Source organism: Moschus berezovskii, chromosome 10 (assembly GCF_049115385.1).
Source record: "Moschus berezovskii isolate FMDL1 chromosome 10, NW_MosBer_1.0, whole genome shotgun sequence".
Lineage (NCBI taxonomy): Eukaryota > Metazoa > Chordata > Mammalia > Artiodactyla > Moschidae > Moschus > Moschus berezovskii.
Window position 1 is genome coordinate 80,650,554 of NC_142469.1, and position 27,212 is coordinate 80,677,765.

General features: G+C 39.0%; 1 protein-coding gene across 11 annotated transcripts in view; it reads right to left on the reverse strand.

The window, feature by feature from the left end:
- AHI1 (Abelson helper integration site 1) overlaps positions 1–24,290 on the reverse strand; it is a 228,815-nt gene extending 204,525 nt beyond the window's left edge. For all 11 annotated transcript variants that reach the window (XR_016038442.1, XR_016038443.1, XR_016038441.1 and 8 more), the window contains exons 1-5: positions 24,060–24,290; positions 23,600–23,688; positions 19,393–19,460; positions 17,787–17,911; positions 1,772–2,328 (exon numbers count right to left, since the gene is read on the reverse strand). Coding sequence is in view for 7 of the 11 variants with exons in the window: in XM_088840772.1 (XP_088696898.1) it covers positions 1,772–2,328; positions 17,787–17,911; positions 19,393–19,402 (692 nt within the window). In the remaining 4 variants the exon portion in view is untranslated. The remainder of the gene's footprint in view (positions 1–1,771; positions 2,329–17,786; positions 17,912–19,392; positions 19,461–23,599; positions 23,689–24,059) is intronic.
- Positions 24,291–27,212: the final 2,922 nt, after the last annotated feature.

The window sequence follows — 27,212 nt, forward strand, 5'->3', positions numbered from 1 at the left end:
ACTGCTGTCATCCCTCCCCAGATGGGGACTCAACACAGAGGAACCTGCCCCACCCCGCACTGAAAAAGAGACTTCACTTAAATACCCCAATTGCAAGAAATCTCAGATAACCTGATAGCGTTGCTGTGGATACTTTTTTCAGGGTGGGTGGAAGCGTATTCCATGAACAGAGACTCTCTGAAAGCCCTCCTTCGGGAAATTATCCTGATTTGGATAAGCATTAAAACTATTCATCCTGGAGACCACAATCAATAGGAAAAACCCTAAGTTTCACTAAAATACTAATGTCGAGATATTTAACTTAGCATAAGGCCTTGCCAGTTGCCCTGCTATGGATCAATGGCTCCCAGAAGCAGGCTTAAATTAAGTACCTTTAAAATACTGTATGGATGGCATCACCGACTCTGTGGACATGAGTTTGAGTGTACTCCGGGAGTTGGTGATGGACAGGGAGGCCTGGCGTGCTGTGATTCATGGGGTCGCGGAGAGTCAGACACGACTGAGCGACTGAACTGAACTGAACTGAACTGATGGTAGGCCATTCCAGGTGCCTGCCCAGGTAGAATCTAAAAGTGCTAAAAGACCTAGTTGCTGCTGCCAAGTCACTTCAGTCGTGTCCGACTCTGTGTGACCCCATAGACGGAAGCCCACCAGGCTCCCCCGTCCCTGGGATTCTCCAGGCAAGAACACTGGAGTGGGTTGCCATTTCCTTCTCCAATGTGTGAAAGTGAAAAGTGAAAGTGAAGTCGCTCAGTCGTGTCCGACCCTTAGCGACCCCACGGACTGCAGCCTACCAGGCTCCTCCATCCATGGGATTTTCTAGACAAGAGTACTGGAGTGGCTTGCCATTGCCTTCTCCGAAAAGACCTAGTAGTGGCCAATTATACTAAAACTTCTGTACTACACTATTCATGAGTTTGTCTCCAACGGGTCTGCCTATCCAACAGAAGTAGATGGTGATTCCATTACAGCTGGAGAAGGGGCAACCAATTTGTTCAGTTTTGTCCAAATAAATAGCATAGGAATTTGATATATGTATTGGGAACTAGAACCCAAAGCACAAGTTATGATGAATTAGACAACAGAGTGGTGAGAGGTTTCATCGGGTTCAAACGGAAATGGCTAAACATTTCGAAAAGGACTGACTGAAGAACCTAAGGGAATTTGTTACTTCCATTCAGCAGAATGGTCTCTGTCCCTTATCCTGCAAGACTGTGGTATGGACACCAACGGGGGAACTGTAACAGGAGGAACCTTCTGTATTCTATTACAAGTTAATCACTAAAAGTACGTTGCCTGTGTGCTTGAATTATACATAATGGCCCATCTCTGCAAACACTGTTCCCCAAGTAATGGAAATGAAGCTAAAATACCTTTGTGTAGCTCGAAGGAAACATCCTTACCAGGTCCACCTGTGAATGGCTGCAGGGACAAAGAAATGAACAGATCCTCTCTGGAGGCTTATGGGAACCAGTCAAGTTTGACTTGACTCCCTCTCCTTTTAGTATTTAGTACTCCCTCCTCCTCAAAAGGAGCTTGAATTCTATCTCAGGCAAGATGGTTATCAGGGGCATAAAGCATCTTCTGAATTTGCTGGCTTTCTGAATAAAGTTGCCATTCATTGCCCCAACAACTGGTCTCTCACAATTATTGGCCTTTTGGGAGGTAAGCACTATGAGCTTGGACTTAGTAACAAAACTCCAGGTATCACTCAAAAGCTGAAAACAGTGTTTTTTTAAGAGGACGCTGTATATTTACCAATGTAACATACCTTGTTTCAGATTTAGACAAGATGGGAACTTTCTTTTTTTTCTTTTTTGTTTTTTCACCACTCAATTTGTCATCATGCAATGAAGAATCTAAGGGAAAGTAAGACAACTGCTCCTTGAGTTTCTTTCGGATTTTCTTCTTAATCTCCTTTGCCATTTCTTCAGCCACTTGGAGCTGGTATACTTGCATCAGTTGTTCCTCATCTAAACTATTCTTTTCTCCTTCCTCCTTGGCCTTTTCACTTTTGTCATGAGTCACACCCGGCTGTGGCTTAGTCCGTGTTTTCCGAGGTGTCGCATTTCCCTTCTCAGGAGCTTCTGGCTCCATCTCTTGCGCAGTCACCTGGAGCGCTGTTTTTGTCACCTTTTTATTTGCCTTTTCTTGCTTGTCGTCCTCCACACTAACATCATTTTCTGGATCTTCAGTTGCTGACGGTGGATCCCTTGGTTTGCTTTTAATTACGCGCATGTTCTTCTCTGGGTTCTTGGTGTTAGCAAAAGTTATATCATCACTTTTACTTTCCCTGATTTTCTGAAGATTGCTTGTAACAGCATCAAGCTAGGAGAAGACGAGAGAACAACAGAGTGTCAACTAAGCACAGTTTAGTTCTGTGAAGATAAAATCACGTTGACTGTTTCACAATATGCAATACTGGGAAGAATATTTCACTTTTTACTCCAGTACTGTGACACCATTCTAGGGCCTGTCGTGAGCGTTTTCCTGCTTATTCTCCCAGTCTTAGACCAGCAATCTTGAGAATAAATTCAAATCAAATTTAACTAACGTGGGGAACATGTTAATGTCTTTTTAAAAGTGAATTAACTGCTCAAATCTCAAATGCTACTTTCCTCTGGCAAAATAATCCACACTCTAACCTAATTAAGAGATATCAGTGAAATTGCTAGAAGAGCTATTGTTAGGAGCCCTAACATCTGAGTAGCCAGGATAGGCCTGAGACCTTGCTTAGGCCTAAGTTTCGATTTCCTGGAGACAGGGTGGAGGCTAAGTTCACAGAAACTCCTCCCTAAGAAGATCCCGCTGGCGCCAAAATTAAGAAACTCCTCCCTAGAAAAGTCCCGGCGCCAAAAATCAGGCCAATCAGAGGAAAAAGGGAAATCCCCCAGAAAAACCCCACATGCATAAACTGGCCAATGAGCTTCTGTGCGCGCATGAACTGGCCAATGAGCTTCTACCAGCTTGATCTTTTGAACAAAAATAGGTGCTTATGTAATCTAAAACTATAAAACCGCTGTGACCTGGGCTAGGGGCTCTTGTCCACACTCCACTGCGCTGGAGGAGGCGAGCCCTAGCTCGAGCTAGAAATAAACCCCATTCTTGCTTTTACATTGCTGCGAGTGTCTTATTCTACCAGTATGGGGGGACTGGACTCAGGGCATAACACTATGGTTAAAGTATTTCATGTTCTCTAAGAGAAAACATAACACAGGTCATTTATCTTGCTTCATAATTAAATTAAAAAAACAAAGGTTTATAGCTCTCGGATTACTGTGCAATTAGTCTAAAACAGTCAGAACTGTACATGGAACAACAGACTGGTTCCAAATTGGAAAAGGAGTGCGTCAAGGCTGTATATTGTCACCTTGCTTATTTAACTTATATGCAGAGTACATCATGAGGAATGCTGGGCTGGAAGAAGCACAAGCTGGAATCAAGATTGCTGGGAGAAATATCAATAATCTCAGATATGCAGATGACACTACCCTTATGGCAGAAAGTGAAGAGGAACTCAAGGGCTTCTTGATGAAAGTGAAAGAGGAGAGTGAAAAGGTTGGCTTGAAGCTCAACATTCAGAAAATGAAGATCATGGCATCTGGTCCCATCACTTCATGGGAAATAGATGGAAAAACAGTGGAAACAGTGTCAGACTTTATTTTTCTGGGCTCCAAAGTCACTGCAATGCTGACTGCAGCCATGAAATTAAAAGACGCTTACTCCTTGGAAGGAAAGTTATGATCAACCTTGATGGCATATTAAAAAGCAGAGACATTACTTTGCCAACCAAGGTCCGTCTAGTCAAGGTTATGGTTTTTCCCTTGGTCATGTATGGATGTGAGAGTTGGACTGTGAAGAAAGCTGATCGCCAAAGAATTGATGCTTTTGAACTGTGGTGCTGGAGAAGACTCTTGAGAGTCCCTTGTACTGCAAGGAGATCCAACCAGTCCATTCTAAGGGAGATCGATCCTGGGTGTTCATTGGAAGGACTGATGCTAAAGCTGAAACTGCAATACTTTGGCCACCTCATGAGACGAGTTGACTGGAAAAGACTCTGATGCTGGGAAAGGTTGGGGGCGGGAGGAGAAGGGGACGACGGAGAATGAGATGGCTGGATGGCATCACCGACTCAATGGACATGAGTTTGAGTGAACTCCGGGAGTTGGTGAGGGACAGGGAGGCCTGGCGTGCTGTGATTCATGGGGTCGCGGAGAGTCGGACACGACTGAGCAACTGAACTGAATTGAACTGAGTCTAAACATATCACTGAAAATGTTGCTAAGTATTAAATATTACCAAGTTAAATCAAATGACAGACTAAACACATACTTGTATTAATAACTTTCTCCATTCAAAATTATTTAAAATAAGAAACAGAAAATAATGCTAGAAATCAAAAAAGGAATGTTACTGGTAATAAAATAAATATTTTGAGAAATTCCCCAAGGATGAAAAACAGGCAGGATTAGATCCATTAAGAAATCCATTAAGAAACTACCAGAGAAAACCACAGCCTGCAGGAAAAAACTTCTCCACAGAAAAGGCTGGTTCTGCGGAAGCCATAAACTCAGGCAAGGAATATGAAAAGAAGGGATAAGCCTGAGGATGACCAGCTGAGGAGCTGGGAGGGCAGCTCTGTTTCCCTCCTCCAGCTGTGTTACATGGTGACTTTCACCCAGAGAACAAAACAGCTGAACATGTAGAGATATGGCTTCATGTCTCAGGCAGGTACAACCCTCACCAACAGCAGAAGCAGACTATGTTGAAAACAACCAACAGGCAGGAGAAAAATGCTCAAATACAAAGATGACTAACAACTGAAAACTGAGGGAAAGTAGCAGAATCAAGAAGTTCACCAAATCCAATAGAAGAGAAAAATTAACATGGAAGAAAAACAAACAGCATAAACAAAATAATTTAAAATAAGTAGAATTAATATTAAGAAATTCAAAAAGATATGAGATGAAAAACAACTGCAGATGTTAGAACTAAAATTTTGAGTGACAGAAATAAAAGCTGAAGAGATGTGTTCAAAAACAGAATGGGTAAAACCATAATGATAAAAGACTGAAGTCAAAGAATTCTCCCAGAAATGACTGAACCAGTGAAGACTGAAGTTCAATTATTGAAAACCCTCATGTTTCAAAGTAGTTAGAATATCTAATATATGTGAAAAGATGGAAAAATCTTTTTTTATCCCACACACATCCAATATTTTACCATCTTTAAGACTCTTCTGCTCACCTAAAATATATTTCCAAATTCTACCTATTCCTTAAGGATAAATTCTGAAGCCATATCCTCCAAAAATCTTTCCTAATCAAATTTAATAAAAATATCTTTTTAAAGGTTTATTTTTCACATGTTCTGTTTCTAGAAGCAATATATCCACAAAACAGTAAGAAAATAGAAAATTTAAAAATAGAAAAAAGTTCAGAAATTACTTTAAAAAGAAGACCCAAAGTTCAATCCTGGATTGCCTCACACAAGGAAAATCAATGATAATCTGTTCAGAAACTTACTTGTGTCTTCTTTCTCTGAAGACAGTCATACCTAATAACCTTGAATTTCCATTACATCAATACAGAGCAAATGCTAACTTTTCTCTGTTTTCTCAGTACTAGAAATGTAGTGGCAATCCATGTAAACTGTGAGGACACTAATAAATGGGAAAAGATAACCAAAAATTAGAAACAGGAGAAACAATTATAGTCTAGAAAAAAGGATTTTGAAAATGAAACCCTGGGGGAAGCTCCTCATATGAAGCTCAAAAGATGTTTATTTATTCTCTTCCATTGATCTGTCAACCTTTGTATTAATAACACCATTTTAAGTGCAATCCTTAGAATATCTTTGGTAGCATTCCACAATTCTATTGAGATGATAGTTTCACTACTTTTTAAACTCCTGTTTTTGTGGTTTGTATTTCCTTTTTCTTGCTAATTGCTTCACAATATAGATTTTACATTACCAAGTAATTTATAAATTAAAAATTTTTGTTGTTCTAGTTTTGTCATACTATAATTTAAAAAGTCTACTTCATGGAATTTCACATTTCATGGACTATCACTGAATTTTGAAATCTCTCAAATACATTTGTTCATGTTCTATTTATCTTTAACCGTCCGTTTATCTTTACCATCTCTGCATCATTTTTTCTTTAGCTTCTCTGTTTTTAAAAATCAGTATTATTGAGACATAACAAATTATATGAATTACAATAATAATCACCGGCTTAAGTGTATACTTAGATGAATTTTGACAAACATATACAGCATGACACCATATGACAGCACAACTATCAAGATATTAAAGATTTCTAGTACCCTACGCGTTCCTTTACAAAATCAATCCCTACCCTCCAAGTCCTGGCCCCACTCAACCACTGATCTGTTTTCTTTCACAACAGTTTGTCTTGTCTAGAATTTCATATAGATGGAATCATATAGAAGATAGTTTTTTGTTTCTGGTATCCTTCACTCAGCATAAAGCTTTGAGATTCATTCATGTAGTTGCATTTATAATAACATTCCATTTACTGCCAAGCAGTATTTTCACTGTATGGAAAGATACTACATTTTATTTCTCCATATACCAATTAATAGACATTTGAGTTATTTCTAGCTTTGCATGTTATGTTTTCATTTCTCGAGTAAATATTCTCAAGTGCAACTGCTATATATGCTAAGTATATGCTTAAGTTCTTAAATAACTGCCAAATGGCTTCCTAAAACGGCTGTGCCACTTCACACTCTCAAATGCGTTGAGTTCCAATTATTCAACACACTTGTCAGCACTTAGCATTGTCAATTTTCATTCTTTTGCATTCTAATAGGTATGTAATGGTATCTCTGTATTGTTTTCAAATTAATTATTAAAGGCATTAATTACTAAGCTGGCTTCCCCTGTGGCTCTGCTGTAAAGAATCCACCTGTAATGTAGGAGACACAGGAGATGCAAGTTTGATACCTGGGTCACAGGCAATATCCCTGGGTCAGGACGATCCCCTGGAGGAGGAAATGGCAATCCATTCCAGTATTCTTACCAGGAGAATCCCATGGACAGAGGAGCCTGGTGTCCATGGGGTCGCACAGTTGGACACGACTGAGCAACCAAGCACACACACCGTACTCAGCACATCTTTACACATGCTTATTTCCTATCTGTATCTCTTTGGTTAAATGTTCAACTCTTTTGCCCATTTTTACAAGGTTGTTTCACATCATTGAGTTCTGAGAGTTCCTAAAGTTTTCTAAATACATTTTATCAATGTGTTGCAAATATTTTCTCTCAAGTTATAATTTTATCTTTTCATTTTCTTAGCAATGTTTTGAATTTTCACAAAGCCCAATTCAGCCCCCTTTTTGTTTACGGTTCATACTTTTGTATCCTGAGAAATCTACTCATAATTCAAGGTTACCAAACTTACCTTGCTTATTCTACAAGTTATATATGTAGAATTTAGCTCTTACATTTTTTAAGTCATTGATCCATTTCTATTTAATTTCTGAATATGATATGGTCATAGTTTATAATAGTGTATATCTGATTGTTCCAGCAAAATTTGTTGAAAAAGATTATCCTTTTCCCCTCTGAGGTATCTTGGTAATTTTGGCAACAATCAATTGATCACATACACTGGGGTCTATTTCTAGACTCTCTGCTGATTTATGACTTATCCGGTATCGTCATAAAGGTGGACATATAAGTCATAAATCACATGATAAAATCCCTTTAACTTTGTTCTTCCTTTTCAAAATTGCTTTGACTGTTCTAAGTTTGTTGTTTATATTTCCAAATCAATTTGAAAATCAGATTTTTAATTCTTAAAGTCTATTGGCATTTTGATCAGGATTGAATTGAATCAATAGATCAAATTTTCAGAGAATGGATAATAATAATCTGTTAATAATTATCTGACAATAGTTTCAATCCATGAAAATGGATATATCTATTTGGTTTTGATTTTCAGCAGATTAGGGATTTTCAGTATCCAGGTTTGCATATATTTTGATAAATGTATCCTAGATTACTACATATTCGGTAACTATTACAAATGATATTTTAAATTTTAAATTATTCACTACTGGTACAAAAATACAATTGGTTTTTATGTTTAGACCTTATATTCTACTAACCCATTAAATAGTTCTAATAGCATTTTGAGATTCTGTCATCTGTGAATAAGATTCTTTTATTTCTTTTACAATCTTCATAATTTTTTCAAAAATTGCATTATTGCATTGGTTACCTATACAATTATGAATATCTATGGTGATGTGGTCAAGCTTAGAACAAATTAAGTAAGATCTTTAAGTTATTGTAGATTCCCTCTATCAAGTTGAAGAAGTTCCCTTCTCTGCATTAGTTATCAGAATGGGTGACAAATTTTGTCAAGTCTTTTATTGCATTTATTGAGATAATCATATGGTTTTGTTTAATTTTATGGTGAATTACATTGATTTTTTTCAACACTTTGATATATTGCTGAGATAAATTACATAATGTACATAATTATTTTTATATAAGACTGATTCCCTAAATTTTGTGGAAGATATCTGCTCTGGGTTCAAAAGGGATACTGGTGTAATTTTCCTGTAATGTCTCTTTCAGTATTAGAGTAATTTAAAATTGCCCCCCCAAAAGAATGGAGAAGTAGTCCCTCTTTTTACATAGTCTGAAAGAGTTAATATAGAATTCATATGATTTCTTCCCCAAATATGTGGTAAAATTTATTAATAAAGTCAGCTGAGGAAATTAGCCACCTAGTTTTTTCCACAGGTTTTTAACCACAAATTAAAATTCTAAAAAGGATATAAAATATTCAAGTTATCTCTTTTTGAGTGAGCTTCATTAGCTTGTATCCTTAAGTAATTTATACAGTTTATCTACGTTGCTACATTTATTGTCATAAAGTTATTCATAATACTCCTTTATTGTCCTTTTTAGGTCTTTAACACATCTGCAGTGAATTACATTTACATTCCTAATATTAGTAATTTGTCCTCTTTCCTTTTTTTTCTGATCAGTCTGGTTAGAGGCTGTGAAGAAAAGGGTTAATTCAGCAGCTCTCGTTGCTCAAATCCTGCAAATCCCAGGCCTGTTTGCAGGATCAGCTCTTGGCAGGCTCCTGAGAACTGAGCTCTGAGCTTCTGGAATGTTGAGCCTGAAAAAGGTGAATGAATATATGAACTAACTAAAGAATATTATGAATAGCTGGACTAAGAAAAGGCAGAGGAACCAAAGCTCAAATTGTCAGCATCAGCTGGATCACAGAAAAAGCAAAAGAATTCCAGAAAAACATCTGCTTCATTGACTACATTAAAGCCTTTGACCGTGTGGATCACAACAAACTGTGGAAAATTCTTAAAGAGATGGGAATAATAGATCACCTTACCTGCATCCTGAGAAATCTGTATGAAGATCAAGAAGCATCAGTTAGAACTGGACGCATAACAATGGACTGGTTCAAAACTGGGAAAGGAGTATGTCAAGACTGTATATTGTCACCCTGCTTATTTAACTTATATGCAGAGTACATCATGTAAAATGCTGAGCTGGATAAATCACAAGCTGGAATCAAGATTGCCAGGGAGAAATATCAACAACCTTAGATATGCAGATGACACTACTTGAACAGCAGAAAGCGAAGAAAAACTAAAGAGATTCTTGATGAAGGTGAAAGAGAGAAAGCTGGTTTAAAATGCAACATTCAAAAAACTAAGATCATGGCATCCAGTCCCATGACTTTATGGCAAACTGATAGGGAAAAAAAATGGAAACAGCAGCAGATTTTATTTTCTTGGGCTCCAAAATCACTGCAGATGGTGACTGCAGCCATGAAATTAAAAGACACTTGCTCCTTGGAAGAAACTATGACAAACCTAGACATGTTTAAAAAGCAGAGATATCACTTTGCTGACAAAGGTCCATAGAGTCAAAGCTATGGCTTTTCTAGTAATCGTGTACGGATGTGAGAGCTGGACCACAAAGAAGGCTGAGCACCAAAGAATTGATTCTTTCTAACCGTGGGGCTGGAGAAGACTCAAAAGTCCCTTGGTGTTTTTCTTTCTGGCTTACTTCACTCTGTATAATAGGCTCTAGTCTCATCCACCTCATTAGAACTGGTTCAAATGCATTCTTTTTAATGCCTGAGTAATACTCCATTGTGTATATGTACCAAAGCTTTCTTATCCATTTGTCTGCAGATGGACATCTAGGTTGCTTCCATGTCCTGGCTATTATAAACAGTGCTGCAATGAACACTGGAGTACATGTGTCTCTTTCAATTCTGGTTTCTTCAGTGTGTATGCCCAGGAGTGCGATTGCTGGATCATATGGCAGTTCTATTTCCAGTTTTTTGAGGAATCTCCACACTGTTCTCCATAGTGGTTGTACTAGTTTGCATTCCCACCAACAGTGTAAGAGGGTTCCCTTCTCTCCACACCCTCTCCAGCATTTATTGCATGTAGACTTTTGGATAGCAGCCATTCTGACTGGTGTGAAATGGTATCTCATTGTGGTTTTGATTTGCATTTCTCTGATTATGAGGGATGTTGAGCATTTTTTCATGTGTTTGTTAGCCATCTTTATGTACCAATACAATATACTAACGCATATATATGGAATTTAGAAAGATGCAAATGATAACCCTGTATACGAGACAGCAAAAGAGACACAGATGTATAAAACAGTCTTGGGAACTCTGTGGGAGAGGGTGGGATGGTTTGGGAGAATGGCATTGAAACATGTATATTATCATATGTGAAATGAATCACCAGTTCAGGGTCGATGTATGTTATAGGATGCTCGGGGCTGGTATGCGGGGATGACCCAGAGGGAGGATAACGGGAGGAGGGAGGTGGGAGCGGGGTTCGGGAGGGGGAACTCATATACACCCGGGGCGAATTCATGTCAATGTATGGCAAAACCAACCAATATAATATTGTAAAATAATTAGCCTCCAATAAAAATTAAAAAAAAAAAAAGTCCCTTGGACAGTGTAGAGATCAAACCAGTCAATTCTAAAGGAAATCAATGCTGAGTACTCATTGGAAGGACTGATGCTGAAGCTGAAGCTTCAGTACTTTGACCACCTGATGCAAAGTGCTGACTCACTGGAAAACACCCTGATGCTGGGAAAGATTGAGGGCAAGAGAAGGGGGCAGCAGGGGACAAGATGGTTGGATGACATCACTGACTCAGGATATGAGCCTGAGAAAACTCCAGGAGATAGTGAAGGACAGGGAAACCTGGCATGCTGCAGGTCATGGGGTCACAAAGAGTTGAACACGACTGAGTGACTGAACAACAAGAAAATCTAGCGTATTTTCCACCCTTTAAAATTAATTTAACACATAAAACATTTTTAGAAACTGTTATTCATAAAAGAAGTCATCACCTCTATGAAATAACATTAGGATAAAATGAGATACGAGAAAATCAAAGAGTGAAATCAAGATGATACAGGATTGACAATGATAATGATTTAAATTCCTTCCTTTAAATGAAGACACAAATTCAGATGCAACTTCAAAATTAATAATAGCCACAGTTGGAGTATTTATTCTCTACTTAACAATTTATACTTATTGGTTCCAATTGTTACTACTGAGTATCAAACCACTCCAGACTTAGTGGTATAAAACAATAAATCATTCACTATGCTTTGAACTCAATATATCCTCCTTATCTATCATGTCTCTTGTCTCTAGTTCTTAATACTTTGATTTCATAATCTGTCACTTCATTCATCACTTGCCATTACCATGTACTTTTTATCCATCCCATCTGTCTGGAAAAAACTCCAGGCACTGTTCAAATTAAGTGATGTTCATTTCTATAACTCTAACCAGGCTGTTGGATGCTGCCCAAAGAAACTGAGCCACTTCAAAGATTGGTACTATTATAAAGATATGGCGTATAAATTCAACCAAGACCTCAAAGCTACAAACAATTCTCCCACGCTGCATAATCTGTTTATATGCATTCTTCTGTACCTTCTGCATACTGGCTATTTCAAGTTGTCTTCACTTACCTCTGATGTTCAATGTTGTCACTTCTTGACTCACTTTCACAAGTGAGACAAAAGCCATCAAATGGAAAACTGCAACTTTCTACTACCAAATCTACAAATTTTCATGTACTCTAAACAATCTTTTTCTTTTTCCTTCTCATTATAAAGAGGTGGGTCTAACTTGTGTTCTAAAAAATTTTCCTGTCCTGTATCATCAAATCTCTCCCTTATCTTCCCCAGTGCTGCTGCTGCTAAGTTGCTTCAGTCGTGTCCGACTGTGTGTGACCCATAGACGGCAGCCCACCAGGCTCCCCCGTCCCTGGGATTCTCCAGGCAAGAACACTGGAGTGGGTTGCCATTTCCTTCTCCAATGAATGAAACTAAAAAGTGAAAATGAAGATGCTCAGTCGTGTCCAACTCTTAGCTACCCCATGGACCACAGCCTACCAGGCTCCTCCATCCATGGGATTTTCCAGGCAAGAGTACTGGACTGGGTTGCTACTGCCTTTTCCATCTTCCCCAATATCAGCACTGAAAATACTCCTTTTTACAGTTAAATTTTCTGAAAAAGTTGTCCATACTTGTATTGCTTCATCTTTTTATGAACATTATGTTAAAAAGTTTTGCTGTCTACCCTGGAAATTAACTTTTGAATACTTCCTTGGTAAGTAAAAATACCATTCTGGTTTCCAACCTAAATCGCTTTTAAAGTGTTCCTGTATTTTTATTAGTCAATGTCATTGTCTCTTGTCATTAATTCTTTTTTCATACCTTTTGCTCACTTAAGACACCTGTGTGCTAAGTTGCTTCAGTTGTGTCTGACTCTTCACAACCCTATGGACTGTAGCACATCAGGCTCCTCTGTTCACGGGCTTCTCCAGGCAAGAATACTGAAGTGAGTTGTAATGCCCTTCCCCGGGGGATCTTCCCAATCCAGGGATCAAATTCACGTCTTTTATGTCTCCTGCACTGGCAGGTGGGTTCTTTACCACTAGCACCACTTGGAAAGCCCTAACAGATATAGTATCTTACTATTCAAGGCATTTATTTGTAGCATTTCTTTACTTACTAACATTTGGAATGGAACTTACTCATAGGTTGTTTTTTAGATTGATAGGGGAATAGAACGCTAAAAAGAACCTTCTGATTCCACAATATAAGTGTTCAATAAATTTCAACTATTACTATGTTATTGGCTATATGAATACTAGATCTGTGACTATAAAAAAAAAATCATAGTTTCAGTGAATTAGCTAACTTTTAGTTGTATTTGTTTCTGACTCAGACTATCTTCTACCTCAGATTTATCTATTCCTTCAACAAGTATTTACTGCTCTTCTTTGTGCAGACAGAGAATATTCTCATTTGGGATGTCTTTCATTTAAGACCAGAGTATCTTCCCACACTGGAAAATTGAACCAGCCCACTTCTATTTTCTTATTTAAGTATTTGCCTATTAATTTAGATTTTTCCATTTAACTTTTTAAGATATCTGAAATGTAATTTAATGTGAGATAAAATGAGACTGTAAATGACCTTTTTCCCCAGAAGCTAAAGTAATGTTATCAGTACTAGTCCCTGTACCATAGCTTCTTGAAACACCTGGCAGAAACAACGGAGAAACTTCTGCATACATAACTGGTTTCAAGGCTCATCCAAATTTATTTTCAGATTATAAATTCTCTATTCCTAAATGCTTTGTTTTCATTCATGTCTCTGGAGATGGTACTACACATTCAACTAATCTATCTTCCATAGTTTTGTTGATTTTTTCAGGAGGGAACACCAGTCATAACTCTTTCCCAATTCACATGCTCCCTATTGCCCTCATACATGACTAACAACGTTCAGTTCAGTTCAGTTCAGTCGCTCAGTCGTGTCCGACTCTCCGCGACCCCATGAATCACAGCACGCCAGGCCTCCCTGTCCATCACCAACTCCCGGAGTACACTCAAACTCATGTCCACAGAGTCGGTGATGCCATCCAGCCATCTCATTCTCCGTCGTCCCAGCATCAGAGTCTTTTCCAGTGAAGTACATTCCTTGGAACACTATTTTTCCCTAAATATTGTATGGATATTGCTCCATTGTCTTTGGACTTAAGTGTTTTTGGAGAGAAGCTGGAAATGCACTAGGTGCTGCTTCTTCTGTTTAGATGTTAGCAAAATTTCTTTCTCCCTTGAAATTTAAGTTTTGAGATAGAGTTCTCATCTCAAACTTTACCTGGAATGCAAGATGGATTCATCTCTTCCCACATCCTTTTCCATTCTCAGGGAATTTTCCTCCTCATGCTCTTTTTATTATTTCTGCTCCATTAGTGCTATCTGGGAACACAGACTTGTAAGTCAAGTATTTCTATATGTCCTTATTTACTGGATCTTTCATTTTAGTTTCAGCCATTTTCTCTCCTATTTGCTGGCCAATCACTAAATTTTTCTGTAGTGTTAATTCTTTTAGGCCTGAGGTAGTTTTTGAGGTAGCAATGAAGAAAGAATCATGGAGAGACTGTAGTTTTAAATCCAGTTTCTAAAATTCTTACATGATATTTTTTTTAAAATATGGCACAAAATTTGTATATGTAGGTTATCTCTAAATAGAAGGATTCAGGTTGTTTTGGTTTTACTTTAGTGTAGCAAGTCTTTGAAATCTAGTGGGTGAAAATTAGTTCATCCATTCTGGTTATTTCTGCTTTCATTATCTTTGACTATTTTACAACTTGGTAGAGAAAAAGGGTTAACACGTAGGAAACTCATAGCAATGCAAATGTTTCCTGTCCACAGGAATGTAAAAGATTTTTGTAATGTTCGTAATCTATATAAAAGATTTCTATTAATATAATGCAACTAAATTTTGTCTGGTAAATAATAATATGGGCTTCCCTGTGGCTTAGCTGGTAAAGAATCCGCCTGCAATGTGGGAGATGTGGGTTTGATCCCTGGGTTGGGAAGATTCCCTGGAGAAGGGAAAGCTATGTAAATGATTTCTACTAATATAATGCAACTGAATTTTGTCTGGTAAATAATATAAATCTCTATAAATCATATCCATTTGAACTGGTTATAACATCTTACTGGTTCCCTCATTAATCAGTGGCTAAATAAAATTTTTGATACATGTTAATACATACAAACGTGTGTGTGTGTGCTCAGTTGTGTCCGACTCTTTGCAGCCCCATGGACTGTACCACCAGGCTCCTCTTTCCATGGAATTCTCCAGGCAAGAATACTGGAATGGGTAACCATTCCCTTCTCCAGGGAATCTTCCCAACCCAGGGATCAAACGTGTGTCTTTTAAGTCTCCTGCACTGGCAGGTGGATTCTTTACCACTAGCACCACCTACATATAAATAAATAACTCCAACTTACTCTATTTTTGGCTATATGAACCTGGCAGAGATAGTAAGTGGTTTTCTACTCAGATGGTCATAAAATTTCTCATATGCAAATAAGACCTCTAATACCTACTTTCATGATTAACAGGAGAATCAGAAATGATAATTTGTAAAAGCCTTATCTGAGTGTCTGATAGACAGGTGGAAAACAGTGAGATAAACCTTCCATTATTATGAATTCTTCTATGGCTTTCCCTTTGCTTAATTTTCTTATTTAAGCCTGCTTCCTTTTTAGTCTTAACCTGTTGTACACTTGGGAGTTCTTGTTCGAAAGAGATCCTATCACTTCTTACTTTATTAAACAGGGTCCTATTGGGTTGTGGTGAAGACAGTAGATTCTGAAGTCAGATTGTCAGTTTGAATCAAGGTTTTATCACTAATTATGCAACTTTGCAGAGAAGGCAATGGCAAGCCACTCCAGTACTATTGCTTAGAAAATCCCATGGATGGAGGAGCCTGATAGGCTGCAGTCCGTGGGGTCGCTAAGGGTCGGACACGATTGGAGCAACTTCACTTTCACTTTTCACTTTCACACATTGGAGAAGGAAATGGCAACCCACTCCAGTGTTCTTGCCTGGAGAATCCCAGGGATGGGGGAGCCTGGTGGACTGCCGTCTGTGGGGTCACACAGAGTGGGACACGACTGAAGTGACTTAGCAGCAGCAGCAGCATGCAACTTTGGGTAAGTTATTCAAACTCTCTGTGATCTAGTTTCCCTATCTATAAATGTAAATGAAGCTTCATAATTGTATTGTTTGTATTAAATTAAAAACTAGTGAATATACATAAAGTATTTAGAAGTGCTTGAAAGAGAGCACTGTTATTTAGTAAATAAAAACAGGTATTCTCTATTTGTTAAAGTAAAGCATTTCAAAAATATTTTTGCTTTCTAGGAATAATCTGCTTCTGTCCAGCTGAAAAATTCTTCCTAAATGCTTTTGTTTTTAAATTAAGAGACTGTGGATGGCCTGGTGTGTGCCAAAAGAGACTAAGTTACTTTTAATCACCTATCCCTTATGTGTCCCCCACACCTAAACTGGATCTTAGATAAGTGGACATATCTTCTGCCCATTTTCTGATTATCCATTTAATTTAGCATCCCTGGCTTAAACTGTACCTTGTTCATGCTCAAAAAGCCCAGTTCTGACAGAGAGAGAAAGTATGAGTTCCACTTTGTCTGAGTCCATAAAAATATTCTGCAGTTGCATCCAGGGTTCTTTCTGATTTGCCAAATGTATACCACTTTCCTCAACGTGAGGGCATGTACCAGAAAGCAATATTCATTGTCCATATGCCACTATTCCCTACCATACACCAAAAGCAGCATGTTCTATCTTAGAGCAGCATTCACTATGGTAGACCTAACCTGCCCCTTCTGTCAGTGGTTCTTACTTTGTATGCAGTATAGTACACTGGGGTACTAGGAACTCCTTACACACATGTGGCTCGATCCTAGCCAAGGTTATTACTTTTTTTTGTTTCACTCAAGAACATAATGATTACACTGATGGCTGCCAGACAGAACACTAAAATGAACAGGTCTCATGACAAAATACAGACTAGGTTAAAATATGCTACAAATAAAATGTAGGATGCATATAACTCATAAAACTCCTGTTAAAGGAATGTGTGTATTCCTTTTATCAATTACCAGAACATGCAAGTACCAACTGCCAGAACTTGCATGAAGTTACTTATTTGTGCTTTTGTGTGTATCTTTGGGTACATAGAGATTATGGTCAAAGGAGTGTATGAAATGGAAACAGAAATGGAAATAGCGAGACAGGTTTGAAGACTGAATAGTGCCTTAACTGGGATACTATTACAGACTCTAATACCCTGGGAATCAGGTTGCAGTTAATTTATGACTTGTTTAGTATTTCTTTGAGTTCTGTATTTTCAGTCCCTTCAAGGCTGATACCAAAAAATTCCATCATTTGAAACTGTACCTCAAGTACAAAAGGGTAACTCTTTTTTAAAGATTCCATTGATTTCCCCTGGTTCTGCTGAGTAGAATCAGATGAAGAAGTCTATATGAAGATAAGCCATTACATATCTGAAATAAGATATTACTTCCTAAATTCTTCACAATTCTGGGTTAAAAATCAGGGTTTTCTGCAAGACCGTGTAACATGGCTAGTTTGCATTTCTCTGGTATCCCTGGTCACTTCAACCAGTTGGTCTGTTATTCTTGTAGGACAGCACTCAAGAACTCGATACTCCAAGAGTGAGGCTGATTCGAAGGCAAGCTTTGTTTTATCATGTGATTGACCATTTTGCTGTTCTTAATTTCCAAAGTTCCTTAGAGTTTTCATATGAAACTCTTGGTTTTATGCAGATATTCAAGTCAACACTACCAAATGATGAATTACTCACTGAGATTTTTTCTCCAGATCGGGCAATTTTTTTCTTCAGTTTTTTTCTTTCACGTATTAGATCATTATGGGCCTTAAGCAACTCCTCAAAGCGAACTTTGGTCTTCACTTTAGCTTCACTCTCAACTACAAATGATAATGACACATGTCATTTTCTCTGCAACTCTACTATCACATACATCATGATAAAAAATAAAACCCCACAGCCTCACAAATACCTGCTTTAGTTAAAACAGTTGACGAGTCCTTTCTTAAACAACGTTTCTTCTGGATTTGGTGACACCAAACTCACTTATACCCCGCTTACCTTTTGGGCTACTCCCTCCAAAAGTTTCCTTTGCTAAGTTAACTTTTTACTTACCATGCACACAGCATCTGCCACTGTTAGTTATGTGGCCTTAAAACAAGTCACTTAACATCTCTAAACTTCAGTCTCCTTATGTGTAAAGTCAGAATAATCCTAAGTCAAAGATCACTTTTTCATGAAAAATATCTAACGCTTGACTGGCCAACAATCAAGCCTTCAACAAATATTAAAAGCTGAAAGTTGTTTTCTCCTTTAAAACATAAATCATATCAGGCTAGTCCTTGCTTAAGACTGTAAGTTTCCCAGTTCACTTAGAATAAAATAAAACAAGTCGTTCACATGTCCTACATGGTTCTCATTTCCTGGCCTGTCTATCTCTACAGCTTCAATTAAAAAAAAATAGCCCCTGACATTCCTACACTCTAGCTAGATATACCTTTTTTTCTTTTTTAGCTCTTCTGCCAGAACAGGCAATTTCCCACGTGAAGCTGCTTCTACCCTGAGAAGATGTCTTCTAACTCCTCATACCTGGCTGGGGTTAATATGCTTGTTTTAAATGTTGCCCCTAAAGTGGGACATTTCCTGACAACCTCATCTATATTTCCCCATTTCTCACATTGCAGACTTTTTTTCCTTCATAGCACTTAACCCAGCTTGAATTTGTATAATTATTTGTATACCTATATATATATATAAATATACTGTGACTCTCCCACTATACCCAATAGTTCATAATGACATCCTAGCTATTATCATGGGGTCTAGCACAGAGGAAATACTCAAACATGTTTCAAATAAATGCTGAATGAATAAATGCCCCAGGGCAGATATTGGGAAACTACCTGCAGGCCAGTCAACTGTTTTAATAAATAAAGTATTATTGAAACACAGCCATACCCACTCTGTTAAGAATTATCATGGCTGCCTCCATGCTTCTATGGCAGTTGAGCAGTTGTAGCAGAGACCAAACCTAAAATATTTACTAGCTTGCCTTTTAGGAAAAGGTTCACCAAAGTCTACTTTAAAGTCAAATATCCATCTGATAATAAAAAATAAAAACTAACCATATGTTATTTACTCTGCCCAGTTGAGTCCCAAATTGCCAGCCACTGAATACATATTAACCTTAATTACCAACATTTCACAGAAAGAAATATCAAACTATGAAGTGTCTATAAATGTTATATTTGGTTGATGATATCTACTTTATTCCTTAATTGGTTAAAGAATCCCTTAAAATAATCCAAACTTTAAAGTAAATAATGTGTACTGCATATAAAAAATTTCATAGAAATCTTACCAGTGGGCATATCTCAGCTTTATGGAGAGCATTGAGTGATAGTATAAAGCATTGATTCAGTCAGGATCCTATTAAAACAGAGATTTATTTGTAAAATAGATTTTCCAAATAAAAGTTATAGAATATTCTTCACACAACATTATGTGATTGTCCACTATCTCAACAGGTTAAAAATGAAACTAAGTTCTCTTATCCCTATTTTATACAAACAACTTGCTGCTGCTGCTAAGTCACTTCAGTCGTGTCCGACTCTGTGCGACCCCACAGATGGCAGCCCACCAGGCTCCGCCGTCCCTGGGAGTCTCCAGGCAAGAACACTGGAGTGGGTTGCCATTTCCTTCTCCAATACAAACAACTTAAATACATCTAAGTCAGTTTAGAGTCTTAAAGTGAAGCAAACTGGATCAAAATTGAGTAAAATATGTATATATAGAGAAAAATTTTTAATTATTGAAAGCCAACAAGCATCTAACTTGGTATGCTTTTAAAGTATTTGGGCTTTCCTGGTAGCTCAGATGGTAGATAATCTGCCTGCAACGCGAGAGACCCCGGTTTGATCCCTGGGTCAAGAAGATACCCTGATAAGGGAATGGTAACCCACTTCAGTACTCTTACCTGGAGAATTCCATGGACAGAGGAGTGTGGTAGGTTACAGTCCATGAGGTCGCAGAGTCGGACACAACTGAGTGACTAACACTAAAGTATTTTAAGTAAATAAATGGACATTTCAATGTACTTCTGAGAAACCAAACTCCACATCAGGATTGATTTTCTCAAGTGCGTACATTATTGCACTAGTAAAGTATACTTCTGGATGGCACATTCACAGACAATGAATTTAAATATTCCTGTGCCTGCCACTGAAAATACTGCTACAACAGAAGGTTTAGCACAAGCATTCATTCCATCTTCTCAGATCAATACCTGGGTGTGTATCATTGTGTACCTAAAACATGGATAAGCTTAGTATATATATTCTTAAATTTTCAACTTTTTAAAAGATGAGGGTGTCTAAATCATTAATTCTTGCATTAGAACATAATGTGTATACTTTTTAAAGAATAAAACTGAAGACTTAAAAATTTTTTATTTGGCTCAACAGTTATCAGTTAAGGTTCTAGATTCCCCAAAGATCCACATCCATGTTCCTTTAGTATTAGTGGTACTTTGGACAGAAAGTCTGATAAGAAATGCTAAAAAGAATGTTTATACAAATAAACTAATTATGTGAGTTAACTTCTATAACAACTATCCAGTACACAGACAAAATAGACATCATTAAATCCACAGAGTAAAAACCTCCCATTCCTTATTGATACAGACCAGCATTAACTCTTTCTAGATGATTTAGATCTAATAAGCCTGATCATCTTTCCAATCTACCCCAGATTAGAAAAGAGAGAGGCTGCAAAGCCAACTGCATCAGTAACAGAAACCTGGCAGCAAATAAATAGGAAAAAATATAAAGCAAATAAAGATTTAATATTTAAAGTATTTCACAGTGATTCCCTGGTGGCTCAGACAGTAAAGAATCTGCCTGCAATGCAAGAGACCTGAGTTCAGTCCCTGTGGGATGATCCCCTGGCGTAGGAAATGGCAACCCACCTCAGTATTCTTGCATGGAGAACTCCAGAGAAATAGGAGCCTGGTGAGGTTACAGAGAGTCACAAAGAGTCAGACAGAATTGAGGGACTAGCACTTCACAGTGATTCAAGAATCAGGAAAACAGCTGAACTATGACTCTGAGCCATCAAGAAAGGCTTACTTTTATCCTGAGTAGAAAATTTATGACATTTTAGATAGATTAAATAAAAACTCCTAAAGAGAACAAAGAGTCAAGGATGATTCTCATGGTTTTCAAACTTGAATAATTAGACCAGTACTATTATTAATTGGAGCACAGCACAGTATAGGCAATTATAGTAAGTAAGTAAGTAAAGTCGCTCAGTCGTGTCCGACTCTTTGCGACCCCGTGGACTGTAGCCTACCAGGCTTCTCCGTCCATGGGATTCTCCAGGCAAGAATACTGGAGCGGGTTACCATTTCCTTCTCCAGGGGATCTTCCCGATCCAGGGATCGAACCCGGGTCTCCTGCATTGGAGGCAGACACTCTAACCTCTGAGCCACCAGGGAAGCCCAGTGGAGTTGTTTAAAACACAAGTCCTGGAATTACTGTAATCTCCCAGATACTTGTATAGGCTGGGCAATTTGTTTCCTCATCTGTAAAGTCAGTCTAATGGCAACTATTCAGAGGACTGTTGTTAAGAGTTAAATGATTAAAAGGCTAAAAGAGTGCCTTAGAACAGACATCAACAACATTAGCTACAATTATAATAGATATTTCTTACAGGGACACTCAGTGAACTTAGTGGGACATGTTGGGCTGATACCTGATGGGTATTTAGCAGCTACAAGCACTGGCTCTATTGTCAGATTCCTGGTTCTACCTGTCAGTAGATTAATCTCTATGGACCTCAATTCCTCATCTTTCAAAAGAGAAAAATAGTAATAAATGACTTATAGGGTACTGTAAAGATTAAATAAGAATATGCAAGTAAAACACTTAGCACAATGCCTAGAGTAAGGCAAGCTCTTCAAAAATGATAGCTATTATTACTGTATACATATATATATAGTGTATGTGGGTGTGTGTAAGGATGGAGATATATACACATATAATCCATTTATGTTAAGTAGACAACAGAATATAGCAATCCAGTGATGAGACAGAGGATGAAAATTTGGGCATTATTTATATTTGTGATGACTGCAGGAAAAAATGCTGAAAAGAAAATTCTGGGCCCACAAAATAAACTAAAAGACATCAGTCAGATAATGAAAAACTGGGAGAAGGGCTAGGCCTATGCTCTCTTCATCTGTGTATTCCCATTTTAAAAGGAGGTGGGGCAGTAATAGGGTCAAAATGAGTCAGGCTTAAGCTCTTGTTTTGATAATTACTGAATGTATGGCTTCGGGCAAGCCACTCAATCTCACTAAGGCTTGTTCTTTTTTTTTGCTGGGAAATGAAAATGGCACCTACCTTATTATAAGGAGAAAAGAAAATTCTGAAAAGGAAAAGTGACCAGCACAGTGGATGGCCCATTTCTTTATGTGATTATTACAGTATTAAAAATAGACAATTATGTGATAGATAAAACATAATTATGTATGTATATTATTTACTATTATTTAATAGTTTAATGTACAATCCAATTAGTAAACACTAACATTCAATGGTGAGCACAGCAAATACACTACAGAAATAATCACCTCTAAACGGTAATGTGCACTATAGCAAATACCGTAAACAATGACTGATATTTGATAAGTAAGATCATCAAGAAAAATTAAGGTCAAACTTAAAAGGACACCTGTGAACTTCATATATGTCATTATATTTAAAAACTTCTCCCTCACAATCCCTTTAACAGGACCTACTAAGAGATATTAATACAAAATAGGAAAACAAGCTGCGTTACATTTCATCTCATTTTATTTTTTCTCTAAACACTAGACTTCCCTGGTGGCTCAGATGGTAAAGCGTCTGCCTACAATTCGGGAGACCTTGGTCGATCCCTGGGTTGGGAAGATCCTCTGGAGAAGGAAATGGCAACCCACTCCAGTACTCTTGCCTGGAAAATCCCACGGATGGAAAAGCCTGGTAAGCTACAGTCCATGGGGTCGCAAAGAGTCGGACTTGACTGAGCGACTTCACTTTCAAACACCTCATTATCAGCCAACTATAGATCAAGGAAAAAACGGAGAGGCTTGGATGATTCACTCAACTGAATTTTACAGCACGGGAAAAAAGGAAACAAAAACCCGTATACATATTTAATCAATAAATCAAGATAGTCCTTATAAATATATGATTATAAATACGATGAAAAATTTAGGGCATTTAAATTTCTTTCATATATATTTTTTAACTTCACAGAGTCCTCATAACAAGCAATCTTCTTCCATAAGACCCAAGCAGTAACAGCAATCATAAATGCAACAGGTGAAAAAAACTGTTAGCATCCTTTTCTCAGAAGAAGGAAAAGTCATATACTCCAGTCAGTAGATGTTCTTACAGTAATGCTGAAAAGTAGCACAGCCATTTGGGAGAGATTCCTAAATAGTGTATATTTTCTTCTATTTGTATACATATCGAAATGACCCTATTAATGTAACTAGACTCTTTGAAACGTAACAGATCGATCACCTTTTCTCAGATGTAATTAAGAAGGCATTTCTTAATCCAAGATTCAGATTCAAAGTTCAAGGTTCACGATTCAGCACCAAGATGACACCCTAAAAGGAAATAAATGTACTTAGTAAGCATCTGATTTAAATGCTGTTAAACCAGACTGAGGAATAGGAAAGGCAAAGATTGGATTCACTCTTTCAGGACAACACGCTCAACGCTCCAGAGAAGATCCGCCCAGGAACGGGAGAAGAAAAGTAAGTACGTAGAGGTAACTCAAAACCACATCTCTCCACTCCGCGGCGCTGGGCCGGTCAGACTGCAGTGGCGCCTCGCGGCCCCGTCCGCCCTACTGGGCCCACCGTCCCCACGCCCTCGGATCCGAGCAGCCCTCTACGCTGCTGTCCCCAAAGAGGGCAAGGTAGGCCGAGTTCCCGGGCCCGGGATCCCGCCACCACCAGGCCTGCAGCGTACTCACACAGAAGAGGGCTGAGAGCTGCCGACAGCGGGTGCCTCGGGAGCCACCGCCCGGACCGCGCGTGGCGGGCTGGGAGTGAGGTGGCCACCCAGCCACCCCAGCCGCCAGTCCCCCAGGCTCTGAACACCCGCCGGGTGCCGCAGTGCGGGCAGCGCCCCTCCCGCCGACGTCAGCGCCTGCCTACGCCGCCGTCCCCATGACAACCGGTGCGGGCCCTGCTCTCCGTTTGGACCTCGGCGCCCCTCCGTGGCTCCGCCCCTCCCGCAGCCCCGCCTTCTCCGGGGTCCGGAGGCGCTGCTGCGTGGCGGAGGCGGAGGCGGCGCGCGCGCCCTCGACTGCGGTGGGGCGCGCGCCCGGGGGCCGCGCTCTGGACTCCTCGGGCCCGCGCAGCCACGAAAGAGAATCCCTTCTCCCTGGAGCGGGAAAGAACCTTGAGAATACGCTGGTGTAGGAGCCTGCTACCGTCCCGTCTGTCACACGGAAGAAGCTCTCTGCTCTTCAGAACGGTAGCCAGCTCTGGGAAAAACGCGAGGGGGCAAAGCCAGACGAAGGCTGTCGTGCAACCCGCCAAGGCAAAGAAACATGAATGATGACAAGAAATACACTTGTCAAGCCACCATCACCCTCCCCCATGCGATCGTGCCCACGAAAGGAAACATCCTTTTAAGCGTGAAGAATACAGAATTGTACCACAGACAAAATCTTAGGGGAAAAAATTTATCCACGATTCATCTGGTGCTGAGTTATATCAGTTATATGCGATAACTATGTGTTTAAAACAGAACAGCAACCCACAAAAGGTCATCTTCTGCTACACCCAGTGCCCCCTCCCACGTTCTGATTTTTGCCACAGGCGCCATCTTTAGCTCTGAGTCACCAGGGATGGAAAAATACTAGTCAAGTCACTCCAAGACTCTTGAATTTTCTGCAGTTGCAGTCACTCTAAAACCTGTTGCTTCGTTTGTGTGGTAAGAGCATTATGCATATTTCTTTGGAGTCCAGCTTTTCCGTTCCCATTTGCCTCTCTGCACACTTCAAAGCGTATCTCATTTGTTTCTCCAAATCCTGTGAGAAGTTAGTGATAAATTTTAACCAACCCAGTAGATCCGCATCTTTCCACTTAAAATTTAATTCTCTTTCAAGATCTCTATCTGGGTTTTATCCTCCCAGTTTTCTGGTTAAATTCCTGTGGTGCTGCTGCTAAGTCACGTCAGTCGTGTCCGACTCTATGCGACCCCATAGAGGGCAGCCGACCAGGCTCCCCCATCCCTGGGATTCTCCAGGCAAGAACACTGGAGTGGGTTGCCATTTCCTTCTCCAATAGTTAAATTCCTGTAGATCCTTCCAAATGCCTTTTAACATCAAATCATGTCCATTCTACATTTCTAACATCCCCAGGGTAAGATCTGTCGTCTTAACTCCCACTGCCTTCTGTTCAGCTTCATCACTTCTCATTGGGAGTGTTGTGAGATGGCCTCATTACCAGTCCCTTGACTCCAGTTTTGATCCCTGAATTCCATTCTTCACACTGCTGCTATAACGACCTCACTGAAAATGTGAATTTGATAATACCACTGTCCTGAAAATTATTCAAAGATGATTGGTAGGATAAAGTTGTGTTACTTTGCCGAGGATAAAAGACACTCCATCTCCCTGACTAGTTTCATCTCTCATTGCCTTGATTCAGTCTCATGCTTCAATTTATATTGAATTGTGTGTACCACGCAAGATAATTCATACCCTTTTATACCCTAGTTCTTGTACATACTGTCCTGTCTCCCTGAAGAATCCTTCCTTGTAAAATCCTACTCCTCCCTGTCTCAACCCAAATGTTGTCCATGCTTTGAATCTTATTCAGGTTAACTGATTTCACCAAGTATTCCTGGTATATATCTTGTTATGCTTTGGACACTGATTCTGTAAGTTATACTTTAACTGTTTACATTATACATTAATTTCCCCAGCCCTAGTGTCTACCACAATACATATCAAGTAGTTCATACTTTGTAAACTTATGTGAATGAGTAATAGATGACATATATTGGCTTTGCAGTTCAGGTATTTTATGCACTTTTCATCGGTCCTCACAACTGTGATGTAAGTACTCACTTTACAAAGACAGGTTATAATTCTAGCTAGTTATTACGCATTTCAATAACACATTCCACAGTCTATTAGACTGGCTGAGATGTATACCTGTTACCTCTTGCCTAAACCTTACAACAGCTCGCAGAGAGAGGTGTGTGTGTGTGTGTGTGTGTGTGTGTGGTGGTAGGGGGGAAGGGTGGTCAAGGATAATTGACAGCAGGTGACATTTAAGTAAAAATCTAAACAATGTGTAGAGTTATATAGGTTAGGAAGAGTTTCTTGGTAGAAAAAGATGGAGTGTGTTTCTCACTAAAAGAAAGCTTGGCATAAGCCAAGAACTGAAGTAAATTCAGCATGGCCTACTGAAATGGTGAGAATGACAAAGGGGGCTTTTGGAGGAAATAAGACAAAAGATAAGCAAGTTTTGAGGAGATCCAAACAGTGTATTGTGAAGTCAATGAGATACCATTGAAGGGTTTTGTTGTTGAGTCACTAAGTCACGGCCAACTCTTTGCAGCATCACGGACTGTAGCCCTCCAGGCTTCCCTGTCCTTTACTGTCTCCCAGAGTTTGCTCAAATTCATCTCCATTGAGTCGGTGATGCTATCCAACCATCTCATCCTCTGCTGCCCCCTTCTTTTTATCCTTCAATCTTTCCCAGCATCAGTGTATTTTCTAATGGTAACCAAAGTATTGGAGCTTCAGCTTCAGCATCAGTCCTTCCGATGAATGTTCAAGGTTGATTTCCTTAAGGATTGGCTGGTTTGATCTTCTTGCTATGCAAGGGGCTCTCAAAAGTCTTCTCCAGCACCACAGTTAAAAAGCATCAGTTCTTTGATACTCAGTCCCTGATATGGTCCGGCTCTCACATCTGTACGTGACTACTGGAAAAACCATAGCTTTGACTATATGAATCTTTGTTGGCAAAGTAATGTCTTCACTTTTTAATACGCTATCTAGGTTTGTCATAGCTTTCCTTCCAAGGAGCAAGCATCTTTTAATTTCATGGCTGTAGTCACTGTCTGCAGTGATTTTGGAGTCCAAGAATATAAAATCACTATTTCT